Raw genomic sequence first — 16,229 nt, forward strand, 5'->3', positions numbered from 1 at the left:
GCAGTATTTCAACAGGAGTAGGAAAATGGGAGTACCCCTAAACATTTTTTTAAAGAAAAAAAGCACTGCATAAAATCATAGAATGCAAGAGCATATACAGGTGAAACTCGGAAAATTAGAATATCTTCGAAAAGTGCATTTATTTCAGTAATGCAACTTAAAAGGTGAAACCAATATATGAGATCGATGCATGACATGCAAAGCAGGATATTTATTTGTTGTAACTGTAATTATTTGTCTTTAGGCGGGTCAATTATAAATGGAATGTAATTAATGAAATGTAATTAATGAAATGTAATTAATGAAATGTAATAGCGATGTTTATTTTCGTATTATTGTAACTATTTGTTGTATTACTGTGGAATTTCCAAAAGAAAGCATTTGTAAAAATTAAAATTAAAATAAAAAGTTGCATTACTGAAATGAATGCACTTTTTGACGATATTCTAATTTTCCGAGTTTCACCTGTACACACACACACACACACACACCAGAAAACAACTAACTACCGGTAGATGTATTGCCAATTGTCTGCATAAGCCTGAAGGAATAGAGAAGTTTATATGTTTAAAGCCCACCTTGAAACATGAAGGATTTCTGCCAGAGGATTAGCAGGGCATGGAGATTTGGGTGTGTGTTTCTGGAGGAACCAAAGCTTTTTTTTTTTTAAGGCAGACCCACTGCGCTGCTACGCAAAGTGTTTTGGACCGAGCCTGCAACCTTTTGCGTGCCAGGCTCAACCATCAAGCAGCGGTACCTCTCAGGGCAGAATATTGGATGGTGTTGAGTTACACTGAATATTTCCTTGGGATGCCACACAAGGTGGCTCCAGGCGAGGGCTTAATACAGTATTGCAAATGGTCAGTAGGGAGGGTGGCAACATGAGAACGGGGCCTTCTCTGCAGTGGCTCCCTGTCTGTAGAATGCTCTCCCCAGGGAAGTTCGTCTGGCGTCTTCATTGCACACCTTTTTAACCAGGCCTTTGGCTGATCTTATTGACATCCAATAGCCTTTTAGAATGTGGCTTTTTTTGGGGGGGGGGTTATTAGGTTATTGGTTTTGGTTTGAATTTATATGTTGTGATCTTGTTGCAAAACACCCTGAGACCTCTGGGTATAGGGCCGTGTATACTGTATTTTTCCATGTATAAGACTCGGGTTTTTTCCCTTTAAAATAATGTCACAAATTAGGGGGCGTCTTATACACAGATACATCATCCCCCCCATTTTCTGAAATCTGAGTTCCCCCCCAATGTCTTATACATGGGGGCATTGTATAGACGGAAAAATACGTAAGTTGAATAAATAAAGTAATAGAATATTCAGTTTCTCACTTTTCCAAACTAAAATGCAGTTCTTTGCATTTCTGCATTGATCTGTGATTTTTTTAAAAAAAAAAATCCTCATAAAAATTGGTCAACATTTTAGTCCAAATCTCTCTTTGATATCATTATACTTCCAAACCTGTTTACTGAGCATTCTTCCTGATTTGTTTGTGCAGTTTGAACTGGTCTATTTAATGAGTATTCATCCTAGTTTGTTTCCGGGGGGTGGGGTTGATGACATTTCATCAAAACAAATGGTATCCCACAATTTCCTTTGCATTTTCCCAATACTTTCCTTATCACAAAACTTTGATATTTTTTTTGGGGGGGGGAGTGGGCTCGTTGCTTAAAAGTGCCAATTCAGATTTAATGTTGTGGCCTGAATTTGCTGGTGTATGCGTCCACCCTGGGAATGCCTTAGGACCACCACTAAAATATATGCAGAATTTCATAGAATCATAGAGTTGGAAGAGACCACAAGGGCCATCCAGTCCAACCCCCTGCCAAGCAGGAAACACCATCAAAGCATTCTTGACATATGCCTGTCAAGCCTCTGCTTAAAGACCTCCAAAGAAGGAGACTCCACCACACTCCTTGGCAGCAAATTCCACTGCCGAACAGCTCTTACTGTCAGGAAGTTCTTCCTAATGTTTAGATGGAATCTTCTTTCTTGAAGTTTGAATCCATTGCTCCGTGTCCGCTTCTCTGGAGCAGCAGAAAACAACCTTTCTCCCTCCTCTATATGACATCCTTTGATATATTTGAACATGACTATCATATCCCCCCTTAACCTTCTCTTCTCCAGGCTAAACATACCCAGCTCCCTAAGCCGTTCCTCATAAGGCATTATTTCCAGGCCTTTGACCATTTTAGTTGCCCTCTGGACACATTCCAGCTTGTCAGTATCCTTGAACTGAGGTGCCCTGAACTGGACACAGTATTCCAGGTGAGGTCTGACCAGAGCAGAATACAGTGGTACTATTACTTCCCTTGACCTAGATGCTATACTCCTATTGATGCAGCCCAGAATTGCATTGGTTTTTTTAGCTGCTGCATCACACTGTTGACTCATGTCAAGTTTGTGGTCTACCACAAACAATTTCTAAGCAATTTCAATTGCTTGGCTAAACATGTGCTTGATCTCAGTTGTGTTCACTCTAAGAACACCCCTGTGATAAATCTCTCAAATAGAAGCCCAGCTGAATCACACTGGTTTAGACTGCAGGCACCATTCGAGAAACGGACAATCCATCCTTTGTAAAAAATATTGGCTGGGAAGAGCAGCTGCAACGGAAAAAAATGTCTGGGCTTTGTGAGCCAATCTGTGGGAATTAATTGGGGCAACACAACATTAGTTCCGGCACTCAGGATCTATCAACAACCCCTCTCTGTGTGAAAATGGGCCTGCTTTATTTGTTTATTCCATTTACAAAATATTCCTACACAACACAAAACCAACAAGAAAACAACCTCTGTAAAAAAAGAAGACGACGAAATACGTTGCGATTCAGTAGAAAGCTGGTGACATTAAATGGCGACCCGGCCCACTCATTGCACAAATGGGACATTTGTCCCGCTGCTAGGGATGCCCCTTGTTCTCCTACACCCTTGTGCAAATTAATTGAAATAAACAATGTAGTTTATTGTACAAAACTCACATATACGTACATTAGTAACGGATATGACCTCCACTATTTTAAAGCAGCATTTGAACACGGTTTGGCATAGAGTCTACTGTACTAGTTTCGAACAGTCACTGTTGATTTTCAGATCCCTGTACCACACTTGAATCAGCGCCTGAATGAGCTTCTCTATAGTCATACAGTCTACAGCATGGAGGCGACTTTTCCATATAGCCCACAAATTCTCAATGGGATTTACGTCTGGGGAATTCCCTGCCCAATCAAGTACCTGTATTTGCTGCTCTGTCCTGAATTTCTTCACCACTTTCGATGTGTGACAGGGGGCTAGGTCCTGCTGCAATATCCCAGTACCATCAGGATCAGGGCCGTCCCTAGGCCCGGGCTGGGTGGCGGTAGGCGCCAGGGCGTCTGGCCATCAGGGGCGCGGAAGGGGTGCCGAACGCTGGTGTCTGCCTCCACACGCCTCTGCTGTTGAGTGGCTTCAGGCAGCTCTCCAGAGGCGCGCGGGGAGTGCTGGCCTGGGGCCGCCTGAACAGCTGAGAGGCGCAGCACGGCGGCTCCAGGCTCGCGCTCCCCGTGCACCTCTGGAGCTTCGAGCGGGAGCCTGGGGCTGCCTCCTCCATGCCTCCTCCATGCCTCTCAGCTCCCCACACGCCCCTCCTGCCCGCCTCACTCACGGGGGGGGGGGGCACCGGAGGGATCTTGGCACCAGGGCGCCAGATATGGTTAAGACGGCCCTGATCAGAATACCTCTTTTCCAGCTCTGGAATAACTTTCTTTTGTAGAACCTCAACATATTGTGGCGAGCGCATCATTCCTTCTGTTGGCTGCAGGCTTCCGACACCATAATGACCAACTGACTTTCCGTGTTTGTTTTGAGTACAGGATTACGAGTAAGATAGAAAGCAGGCTTTGTTTCAATTAATTTGCACAAGGGTGTAGCTGCTTTGCTCCCACCCTACAATCATCTTGCTGGTCCAGTGGGAGGGAAGGAGAATTACCAACCGTTTACCAACAGCAGGGTATGGTCCTCTGCCCCGAAACCCCGAAGCAGCTCAGTGGCAGAGCACTTGCTCTGGATGCACCCCCAGATTTGATTTCCATCACCTGAACAGCCAAGAAAGCGCCCCCCCATCTCAAACCTTGGAGACCTGCTGCCAGCCAGAGTTGGCAATACTGAGCTGGGTGCCCCAATGGTTTGACTCGGTATAAAAGCAAGTCCCCACATTCCAAGTCCTGGATGAGAAATGGGAGATGGGAGGTTGGCGAGAAAACAGGGGCAAGTGACTGGCAAGGTCCTCTGGCGAGTTTCAAGGCTGAGCAAGGATTTGAACCCTGTTCTCCCATGCCCCGCCTACAACCACTGGACCACACTGGCCTGCAAACCCCCTTTAGGCCTGGACATGACTTCACCTGCCCCACACCTGATGTCATACCTAGGGCCTGGGGCTAGAGGTTCCTCAACCCTGATCTAGAACCCTTTCACTGTAGTGACGACCGGAGAAGTCTAGGAGGTCTAACTGCAGGCTGGATTAGCCAGAGTTTGGGGGCTGGAAGGAACATGAGCATGCTCATCCATGGGGGCTCACCCTCCTGCCAGCCTCCAATATATACCTGCTGCTCATAGGTGACCAACACCTGCATTGGAAGAAGCCTCCTTCTTCCAATGTCTTTACGCCTCTGATTGGGTTAGGAGAGGGTTACCGCCTTTAACCATTGTTGTGACTTCCTATACCCAAGCTGGACAGGAGATGGGGATCCCACTGATCACAAGGACCTGTGGGAGTTGGAGAGGTCTCTGCCGCCGCTCCTGCCTGGCTCACGAGATCCACCTTGGCATTCACGGCTGCCCACGTCACTATAGGTATGGCTGTTCTCCTTGTGGTGTAGCCTTATTAGCTGATAAGGGTTCTTAAGTTGCGCCCAGGCAGGGATAGAGACAGTCAATAACGACACCGGGGTTGAGTTCCATTCAGAGAAAGAGTTTGATTCTTAAATTTAAGAGACTCTTGGTGATCAGCTCACGACAAGAGTAAAGAAACACAAATTTGCAAACATTCTTATACACTTCTTGGGCTCCTTCCCCCCTCCTCTGTAAATGTGCGCACGCAAGGGGGTCACAAGTACATATAAGGAAGATCCGTGTCCGGTCCTGTGCATAAACACACGCTGACTCATGCTGCCCCGGTAGCATCCTCACCCGGCCTCGAGTGGGGGCTTGAATTCCTATCTATCTTGCCTGCTCTTTGCGTCAGACTGCTAGCATCAGACAAGACACTCATCCGGCCTTGATAGCTTAGCAGGGCATTCTGTCTTGCTCTCAAATGTTTTTATTACACTTTGGTGCACAAACGCCGAGGCAAAAAGGAAAGCATTTTAAGAAGCATTTTAGGGATATGGGGGGGGCTAAACCATACAATCAGAATTATACAATGAAAACTATATGATCAGATTTAGCTCAATAACACAATTGGCAAATCTCTCCCTTCAGTGGGTTTATTGTTTGTAAGCACCTTAAAGTCTTATCACGCTTGTTAACACCTGCCTTGGTCCATTAGGACCCCAAGGTCCCATTCGTGGTCCCTCACCACCAGATATTTCGCTCCAACATGCATCAATTTCCACTTGTTTAGGTTGAATTGAATTTGCCATTCTACCGCCCATTGATTCAGGGCTGCCTTCCTGGCATTGGGGCCAGTTTCTGCTAAGCGTTGGGGGGAAAGGAAAGCGGGGGGGAAAGAGCTACGAGGAGAGAAAACCCCCTTTACAGCAAGTCCAAACGCTACATACAGGTGAAACTCGGAAAATTAGAATATCGTCGAAAAGCGCATTTATTTCAGTAACGCAACTTAAAAGGCGAAACCAATATATGAGATAGATGCATGGCATGCAAAGCAAGATATGTCAAGCCTTTATTTGTTGTCATTGTAATTATTTGTCATTAGGCGGCTCAATTATAAATGGAATGTAATTAATGAAATGTAATTTGTTTAGTCGTGTCCGACTCTTTGTGACCCCATGGACCAGAGCACGCCAGGCACTCCTGTCTTGCACTGCCTCCCGCAGTTTGGTGAAACTCATGTTCGTAGCTTCGAGAACACTGTCCAACCATCTCGTCCTCTGTCGTCCCATTTCTCCTTGTGCCCTCCATCTTTCCCAACATCAGGGTCTTTTCCAGGGAGTCTTCTCTTCTCATGAGGTGGCCAAAGTATTGGAGCCTCAGCTTCAGGATCTGTCCTTCCAGTGAGCATGAAATGTAATAGCAACGTTTATTTTTGTAGTATTGTAACTGTTTGTTTTATTACTGTGGAATTCCCAAAAGAAAGCATCTGTAAAAATTAAAATAAAAAATAGTAAGTTGCATTACTGAAATAAATGCACTTTTCGACCATATTCTAAATTTCCGAGTTTCAACTGTCTGTATGTCTCTGCGATTGTTGCATGGCCTCTTTGCCTCCTCGCCAACTATGAATCCAGCGAAATAGCCCAATACTTGGGAGGCTCAGGGCGATGTGTAGGGCAGGGGGTGTGGGGCAGTTCTTTGGGCACCAGGCAGGCCAACACTTCAACTACCTGCAGCCTTGTTCCTCTGAAACTGCCCTTGGTGGCTGCAATTCTGAAAAAGCCTCATTTCCTCTTCACTCCCAGGTGCTGTGTGCTGAGGACCTAGCACAGACAGGAGGTCAAGGAAATCCATCACTCCAGTGAAGGGAAGGATGTTCCGGGTAGATGCTGACCAGAAGAAGAGTGGGCCCTGTTATAGACAGCACTTGCAATACAGTGGTACCTTGGTTCTCAAACTTAGTCCATTCCAGAAGTCCATTCCGAAACCAAGGCACACTTTCCCATAGAAAATAATGCAAAATGGATTAATCCGTTCCAGACGAGACCATTGATCCATAAAAATGAAAGCAATAGACAATGTACTGCAGTCACACAATCAATCAATCAGGAGCTGAACTGGGTTCCACACAGTCACAAAAACAAAACAAAAAGAGAGCCGCAAAAACAAAAACGCAAAATAAATAGCAAAAACAGACAAATCGGAAGCGTAACACTCAAAACGGTGCACGTTCGGCTTCCGGAAAAAGTTCGCTAACTGGAACACTTCCTTCCCGGTTTGCAGTGTTTGGGTTCCAAGTTGTTTGAGTACCGAGGCGTTTGAGAACCAAGGTACCACTGTATCGGTTTATTTGACACCGCCACGGAAATTATTGCCTCCCAACAATTCAATATGGCTTCGATTTGTTTTAAGCTGGTATGTTTTTAAGTTGCTTATTTCTGCCTTGCAGCAAAGTGATTGCGACTGTTTAATTTTCTTTACGATGCAACTTTTGAAAAGTTCGATAAGGCTAAGTTAAAGCTTTGCGACTGTCTAACACTACTTTCTGCTTGTTTATCGTTCTCAAGACAAAGATGTAGTACATAGTGTAACCAACCGTGACAAAAAGTACGGTGGAAAATTCATTGTTTGGCAATAATGATTAAAACATGCATTTATCTTGAACATTCTGTTCCAGCAAAATGTACACCCACGACTGCCTTCCATATAGAAAATAGGATTTTAGTCACAGGTGGGGGCATAAACTTGGCTGGTTCATAAACTCTGCTAGTTTTTTGCTGCAAAAGAATAACAGGAAATTCTAGAAATTATTAAAGGGAACACACCAGGAAGATAACTTATTTGGAAATATATGTCCATTGTGCTCTAAGAGATTTTATAAAAAATAAAAATACACATATTTCCCCACCAGCGGAAAACAGAAGAAAAGCTTGTGCAAAATGAGCCATTGTCAGCTGAATGGAAAATATCAAGCGTCGGAAACAAATGTTGGAACAGACTGAAGCAGCTGCAGTTCCTGCATTGCTGGGGGTTGGACTAGATGACATTTGGGGTACCCTTCCTTTTTTAATTTTAAAAATAAACTTTATTTAAATTTAATTTAAAATACATTCAGGACATACTCAAAGAGAACACAAACATACCAAATACAAAATCATATGTAAGAAATAATAATAAAATAATCTAAACACAAGGATAATCATCTGATGATGTAAGTAATCAGAAACAAAACCATAAGTGTTCTCAAAAGTACTTAAGCACTAAAAAAAGAAGAAAAAGGAAACAGAAAAGAAAAGAAAAAGAAAAAGGAGAAAGGAAAAACAAGAAAAAACATACATTCATTCCATCACTCATATCCACAAATCCAATGTTGGCATCCTGTTAATTGATCAAAAATCCCGATCCCATATCTATAATCCTCCCACTAAAGACTTCCACTTATCTCTACCTACATTTGGGGTCCCCTTCCAACCCTACAACTCTATGGTCTTATTTCTGTATATCTCTACTTTACACGCCCATAATGTGGCAGGGCTCTACCAGAGACCCTGGGAAACCTGTTGCAATCCAGAGAAGGCAACATTTGCCTAGGTGGAGAAATCATGAGACCTTACAAAAGGTTGCTTCTGTTCTAGAGGCGGGTCTGAGAAAACAGCAGCAGGGTCCCTGGTTCGAGCCCCACGTTGGGCGAAAGATTCCTGCGTTGCAAGGGGTTGGACGAGACGGCCCTAGTGGTCCCTTCCAATTCTACAATCCTATGATTCAAGATTCAAGACACTAATCAGAAGATCTGCCTGTTCTGTTCCAAGGGTTCTTCATCCAGCGGAGTTCAAAAATCACCTAAGATCTGTACAACCCATGAAGCTATACGGAAATTAGCTGGGCCGTTTTAAGGTCAAAGGGCCTCTGAAGGCATGAACACCCTTCCCTTAGATCAGGGGATGACTAACTGTGGCACTCCAAATAATAATGTTGTTGTTGTTTAGTCGTTTAGTCGTGTCCGACTCTTCGTGACCCCATGGACCAGAGCAAACCAGGCACTCCTGTCTTGCACTGCCTCCCGCAGTTTGGTCAAACTCATGTTCGTAGCTTCGAGAACACTATCCAACCATCTCGTCCTCTGTCGTCCCCTTCTCCTTGTGCCCTCCATCTTTCCCAACATCAGGGTCTTTTCCAGGGAGCCTTCTCTTCTCATGAGGTGGCCAAAGTATTGGAGCCTCAGCTTCACGATCTGTCCTTCCAGTGAGCACTCATTTCCTTCAGAATGGATAGGTTTGATCTTCTTGCAGTCCATGGGACTCTCAAGAGTCTCCTCCAGCACCATAATTCAAAAGCATCAATTCTTCGGCGATCAGCCTTCTTTATGGTCCAGCTCTCACTTCCATACATCACTACTGGGAAAACCATAGCTTTAACTAGACGGACCTTTGTAGGCAAGGTGATGTCTCTGCTTTTTAAGATGCTGTCTAGGTTTGTCATTGCTTTTCTCCCAAGAAGCAGGCGTCTTTTAATTTCGTGACTGCTGTCACCATCTGCAGTGATCAAGGAGCCCAAGAAAGTAAAATCTCTCACTGCCTCCATTTCTTCCCCTTCTATTTGCCAGGAGGTGATGGGACCAGTGGCCATGATCTTGGTTTTTTTGATGTTGAGCTTCAGACCATATTTTGCGCTCTCCTCTTTCACCCTCATTAAAAATAATAATAATAAATTAATAATAATAATAATTTATTAATTATACCCCACCCATCTGGCTGGGTTTCCCCAGTGATGCTGAACTACAACTCGCATCGTTCCTGGCTGTTGGTGCTGCTGGCTGGGGCTGCTGGGAGTCAGAGTCCAGCCATCTCTAGAGGGTGGTGGACTCTCCTTCCTTGGAGGTTTTCAAGCAGAGGTTGGATGGATGCATTGCACGGGGTTAGACTAGATGACCCTCGGGGTCCCTTCCAACTCTACAGTTCTATGATTCCTAGGCCTTAGGTTCTTCAGAAGCTCAACGTCGCTGAAAAGCTGAAAGGCAATTTCTTCGCAGGCGGTTGCTACCCCGCATTCAAACAGGCACCCAAACATCACCGATTTCCCCTCCTCCTCGCACACGGCCAGGTCCGAATACCCGCTGGGCCCTTTGTTCAGCACCCAGGGGGCCGTCCAGCACCCCTTCTCCAATGGAGAGGGGTTCAGGTAGATGCCCAGATCCAAACGCTTGTGGCTGTTTGTGGGGTGGGAGAAGACCAGCCACGACTTGGTGCTCCTCCTGAGAGGGGACGAGGAGGGATCGACACCCAGTAGACACGCCAATCCGCCTGTGCCTTCCTCTGGGCCCGGATCCGAGGGTTTCGGCGCCGGGGCAAAACTCACCACACTGCCCTGGCACCCGTGCGCCGGCTCACGCAGCTGCTTGCAAAGAAAGGGCTCCTGAAAGTGGCCCCCGTTATCGGGGCTGAAAGCCTCGGCGCGGCAGCGGCTCCAACCCGAATGCCGGGCGTTGACATACAACAAGCGGCTTCCGTCCTGGCGGTCGACCTCGGCCACCTGGCACTCGGTGGCTCGCAAGTCCTCGAGGAGCCGGCCCCGCGCCCAGCTGCGGCCCCCGTCGTCGCTGAGCAAAGCGAAGCAGTGGGGGGCCGCGCAGCAGAGCGGGCAGAAGCAAAAGCAACACTTGCGGGTGCGGTAAGCGTAGGCCGGGACCACCAGGCGCCCGGAGCCGAGCTGCACACCGTGGCCCGGCCCGACGGCAAAGGTGGCCCAGTTCCTCCGGTCGCCTCCAAACACCTGCCTGGTTAAGTCCACCACCTGGCTCCAGGTGCGGCCGCCATCTTGGCTGGAGACGTAGCAGAGCTTGGCGGCGTTCCTCCCCGTCGCAATCTGCCGCCGGGCCGTGACGTGGTCCAGAACGCAGATGAAGAACAGGAAAGTGGTCCCGCTCTTCTCCTCGTGCACCGGGCAGGGGTTCATGGTGCGGCATTCAGGGAGCGTGGCCATCGGCAGGGGCTCCTGAGGACCCCACTGGAGAGAAACAGAGAAGGGACAAAAGGGTTTGCTCTCGGGGTGACATCTCTGCACACTTCACATCGTCACCATTAATTAAATCTGCATACCTTCCCTTGTCTGCAGATCTCAGGGCGGATCACAACATGTAAGTTACCAGATTTAAATGTATGGATCCCCGTAAAAGAATTCTGGGAAATGATATATGATGAGATGAGGAAAAAAAGGTTAAAATAACCTTTTCTAAAAATAAAAAAAAAACCTGAAGCCTTCCTTTTAGTAATTTCGTTGTTCCCGCAAAGGGACAATGACAATAAAGATATCTTATCTCTCTTTAGGAATTCTGGGTGCCAAAATCCCAAGGGAGCAGAAAAGACTAGTTATGTATGTGGATGTTATTGGCCCAGAGATGGAAAGAAGATAAAGTCCCTACCCAGAGAAGAATAGCAGATCAAGTTGATGCATTCATGCCGAAATGGCTAAAATGACCGGAAGACTCAGAAATCAGGAAGACCAAAATTTTAAGAAGAAATGGGGGAAATTTATAACCTATCTTAAAAACCATTGAGAAAAGTTAAAATCGTTAGTAGGATTGGGGTATCACTTGTAGTTTAGTGGTGAGTTTTGGACACAACGGAGGTGGAAAAGATTTCATAATAATAATAATAATAATAATAATAATAATAATTTATTCATACCCCGCCCATCTGGCTGGGTCTCCCCAGCCACTCTGGGCGGCTTCCAACAGAAGAATAAAACACAACAATCTATTAAACATTAAAAGCCTCCCTGAACAGATGTCTTCTAAAAGTCTGGTAGTTGTTTTCCTCTTTGACATCTGTTGGGAGGGCATTCCACAGGGCAGGCGCCACCACCGAGAAGGCCCTCTGCCTAGTTCCCTGCAACGTGGCTTCTCGCAACGAGGGAACCGCCAGAAGGCCCTCGGTGCTGGACCTCAGTGTCCGGGCAGAATGATGGAGGTGGAGACGCTCCTTCAGGTATACTGGGCTGAGGCTGTTTAGGGCTTTCAAGGTCAGCACCAACACTTTGAATTGTGCTCGGAAACTTACTGGGAGCCAATGTAGGTCTTTCAGGACTGGTGTTATGTGGTCTCGGCAGCCACTCCCAGTCACCAGTCTAGCTGCCGCATTCTGGATTAGTTGTAGTTTCCGAGTCACCTTCAAAGGTAGCCCCACGTAGAGCGCATTGCAGTAGTCCAAGCGGATTTGGATTATTATAAAAAATGCAGGAGGAAATGATTAAAAATAGGACCCACTGGCTGTTGGTGCTGGGAGCTAGAGTCCAGCCATCTCTAGAGGGTGGTGGACTCTCCTTCCTTGGAGGTTTTTAAGCAGAGGTTGTTTGGCCTTCTGTCCTGGACGCTTTAGTTGAGATTCCTGCCTTGCAAGGGATCCCTTCCAACGGGGTCCCTTCCAACTCTATGATTCTATGTTTCTATGCCTGTAGGAAACCCGCAAGCAGGATTCGAAAACACAAGAGCCCCTCTCCTCCTGTGGTTTCCAGCAACTGGTATTCAGAAGCGTTGCTTCTTCCAACTGTGAAGGGAAGAACACAGCTATTATTGCTAGCAGTCGTCGCTAGCCCCCTCTAGTCACAATGGCTAAGCTCTGCCTCCATGGCTGAAGGAAGCAATGCTTATGGAAGCTGCAGGAGGGGAGAGTTGGTCTTGTGTTCAAATCCTGCTTGCTGGTTTACCCTTGGGTCATCTGGTCAGGCCACTGAGAGAACAGGATGCTGGACTTGATGGGCCATTGGCCTGATCCAGCAAAGGCTCTTCTTGTGCTCATAAGCCTTCTGTGTCCTCTCATCCAAAGGGAACCAGACCCTGCCGAACGCCGCCCTTGCAAATTCCTGTCTCGTGGAGAAATGGGCGACAATATCTGTGTTAGTATCTAGTAGCGTGAATCCCTCTCCAATACAGTGGATGAGTTTCAAAATGCATTTCGAAAAACAGACCAAAACAAGCACACTCCCAAATGAAATCAGGAATCGCAGAGTTATGCTTTTCACCTCTGGTCTTACCTGGACGGACATTCCTTCCTTCCGCCCTCGCCTCATCACCAGCTACCTGGCATCGCCCCCCCCCAACACACTTTTAAAGGAGATGGGGGAGTTTCTTCAGAGAGCATTTCCCCCCATTATACATAGTGCACAGAGCACCTCCCCGCCTTCATTAAACAGCTTACCTGAGCTGCCTGCCACCCTGCTGTCACACTGGAGTTGGTGTGGCAGGTCTATGAACTGCTGCGTGACGACAGCCTTACATTTATTGTATATAGTAAGAAAGAAAAGAAAGGTGCAATGAAGAATAGCACCGTTACGTTTTCTGCTCCTGGCGTTACCTGAACAGACGTTCCTTCCTTCCGCCCACGCCTCATCACCAGGAACTTAGCGTCTTCGTCTCGGGGGGATGAGCGCTCTTCTGCAAACGCCAGGAAGGTGGACTCGGAGGGCAGGTACAGCAGTGCTGGGATGCGGTAGGTGAGACCCCCTCGTTTTTCCTGGCTGAAAAGAGTCACCTTCCCAGAGCCAGCCTGAGCCTCGGCCATGTTTTCTGGGCATGCAGAAATATTTGGGGAGGAGGGAAAGGAGGGAGATGAAGAATCCAATTAGTTTGTTGCATCACCTGAAAGGTCCTATCTCCCTTTATAAACCTGCCCAGGTGCCGAGATCTTCATACCAGCAGCCCATGTTCCTCACCAGGGGGAACTAAAAGCTAAGTCCTACCCAAAATCCATTGTCTTCCTTGATTCCCAAAATCCTGGATTTGCACCCTCTAAGGGACATTTTGCCTCCAGGACTCAGACCTGGAGAAATTTCACACCTCTGGCCGGATCCAGTCCGAGGTTGCAAATCTGCCTGCCGACATGTACTGAGTAATCAGTATCTAATTGGCAACCCGGGAAGAAAACAAGCCAAACAGACACCCCCAATAAGGTCCAGCTTACAAAAGCTTCAAAGCTTGGTCACCCGCGAAAGATTCCTGCTCGCCAAAGGTGACCAGTAGGCTAGTTATCGCCAGAAAGCATTTAAGATGCGACTGATCTACAGGAAGCCCTCTTTAGCCAAACTGCAAGCCTCACATGCATAAGAAGCTGCTTTATAGAGTCTCAGACTATTACTCCACCTAAGCTCAATACTGTCAACACGGACTGGCAGCAGCAGGAATCACAGCTAAAGAATTCCTGACGGGGGGCCATTCAACCAGCAATGTTTCACTCTTTAAACCCTGACCCTGACACACACACACACACACACAGAGAGAGAGAGAGAGAGAGAGAGAGAGAGAGAGAGAGAGAGACTCTGCCTCTCAGAATATTTGCACAGGGCTCACAGTACAGTATAGTCCAGGCATCCCCAAACTTCAGCCCTCCAGATGTTTTGGACTACAATTCCCATCTTCCCCAACCACTGGTCCTGTTAGCTAGGGATCATGGGAGTTGTAGGCCAAAACCTCTGGAGGGCCGGAGAGAATAAAATAATTCCTGAACACAATTAGCTGTGCGTCTTCAAAATTAACAGCTTGTGTGTGTGTGTGTGTAGGGGCAGGATCAGTACCTTGGTATTGGGGAATGCCTTTTTAATTTTCTACTGGGATGCCATATTTCAAAGTAAAAACCAGAAAAACTTGAAAGTTGTTGAGCTTTCTTTAGACAAAAGCCTGAAGTTTGACATACGGCATTCCTTCTTCCTCAGTTAAAATGGTATCCCTGATCATTATTTTCACGGTAAGGAACATTTCCAGGAATCAAACCTTTACAAGATTTATCCCAGGAGACAAGTTTGGACAATGGTTCATCCAAGTTGCAAGCTCACCAGCTGCTATCATCATCATCATCATCATTTAAGCTGTGGAGAGATCCTTGTCATAAATCTCTACCGCAGGCATCCCCAAACTGCGGCCCTCCAGATGTTTTGGCCTACAACTCCCATGATCCCTAGCTAACAGGACCAGTGGTCAGGGAAGATGGGAATTGTAGTCCAAAACATCTGGAGGGCCGCAGTTTGGGGATGCCTGCCTTACCGCTTTGGCTCTAGGCAGAAGCTGCCTCTTCTGTTTAAGTGGGTCCCCCTCCCGTCACTGGCAGAAACGTTTTGAAAACAGGAAATCGTTTGCTGAAATCCTCAAGCGCTTCCTCTGAATTAAGACCCTTCCTCCGAAAAGCGGCAAGAAATGCCTTTTTCCTTTAAAAATAAATGCATTGCAAATATTGCAACGTTCTTAACCTGCACCCCTGAGATTGCATCACATCCTTTTTTTTTTGCAGGAAACGGGGAACGGCGACAAAAACAATATACTGTACTTCCCTCGACTCTCAATGGATTTCCAGCACTCATCCTTCTCTCCCTTCCCCTCAAAAAAATCCTGATGCGAGGAGGTCTCTTCCAGGGGAGTGAGATGGACCTTCCTCCCTGCGCAAACTTCTGCAAAAATAAGTGGGGCTGCGGGAGACGCTTCCACCTGGGGGGGGGAGTATATTCCCCCCACCTCCATAAAAGAGATATATTCCCTAGTTTATATTTTACCCCTTTAAATGCATCACACTGGCCCCCCCATCCTTTCATGGAGCTTCCCCTTCTATATATTTTTTGGGGGGGGTAATTTGGGGTTTTCTCTCCCTGGGATTTTCCTGCAACGTCCTCCCTACATCACTCACCGTGCAAAGGCTTCCCAGAGGCGGCGCGGGGAGAGGATCGGTTTGCAGGATGCGCTCCCTGGATAGGGCGGAGGGCTAGATCAGGATTTCCTCCTCTTCCTCCTCCGAAGCACCGCCCCTCCTTTAGACACGCCCACTCAGCATCACTCAGCATCCCAGAGAGACATCCCACAGCATCCCTCCCCTCTCGCGCAATCCTGCGGAGTTCAGAGCGCAGACCCGTGGAAAGGTTTGCTCGTGTGAAACGCTCGCAGGCTTTTGCAATCTTTGCAAAGAACTCCTTCCAGTAGCGCCTTAGAGGCCAACTAAGTTTGTCATTGGTATGAGCTTTCCTGTGCATGCACGCTTCTTCAGATACACTGAAACAGAAGTCACCAGGCCCTTATATATCGTGAGAGGGTGGGGAGGGGTATTACTCAAAAGCAGGCATCCCCCCCCCCAAACTGCATTCTGTGGATCCCGACATCGCAGTCGTAGTTACCACGCCTATCAGCCAATCACCCATTCCCACCACCCTTTTGAGCAATACCCCTCCCCACCCTCTCGCTATATACAGTGGGACCTCAACTTACGAATTTAATCCTTTCCGAATGCACACTCGTAGGTCAAAAACTTCGTCAGTCGAGGTTCCCATAGGAAAAGCGGTTTCCCATAGGAATGCATTGGAAACGGAAAAATTTGTTAAGTTGAGGAAACCGCAACTAAAAATTCGTTAAGTCGAGGAAACCGCATCTAGCCGCGAACAGGTTTTCTGT

General features: G+C 47.0%; 1 protein-coding gene across 1 annotated transcript; it reads right to left on the reverse strand.

Moving 5' to 3' along the window:
- Window positions 1–9,511: 9,511 nt before the first annotated feature.
- On the reverse strand, window positions 9,512–15,799 carry LOC118085400 (sialidase-3). Its single transcript, XM_035116010.3, has 3 exons — window positions 15,475–15,799; window positions 13,159–13,370; window positions 9,512–10,813 (listed from the first exon to the last, which is right to left on the reverse strand). The coding sequence occupies exons 1-3, from the start codon at window positions 15,626–15,628 to the stop codon at window positions 9,731–9,733; spliced, it is 1,449 nt and encodes a 482-aa protein (XP_034971901.1). The 5' UTR covers window positions 15,629–15,799; the 3' UTR covers window positions 9,512–9,730.
- Window positions 15,800–16,229: the final 430 nt, after the last annotated feature.

This window comes from Zootoca vivipara, chromosome 4, assembly GCF_965207765.1.
Source record: "Zootoca vivipara chromosome 4, rZooViv2.hap1.1, whole genome shotgun sequence".
Taxonomy (NCBI): domain Eukaryota; kingdom Metazoa; phylum Chordata; class Lepidosauria; order Squamata; family Lacertidae; genus Zootoca; species Zootoca vivipara.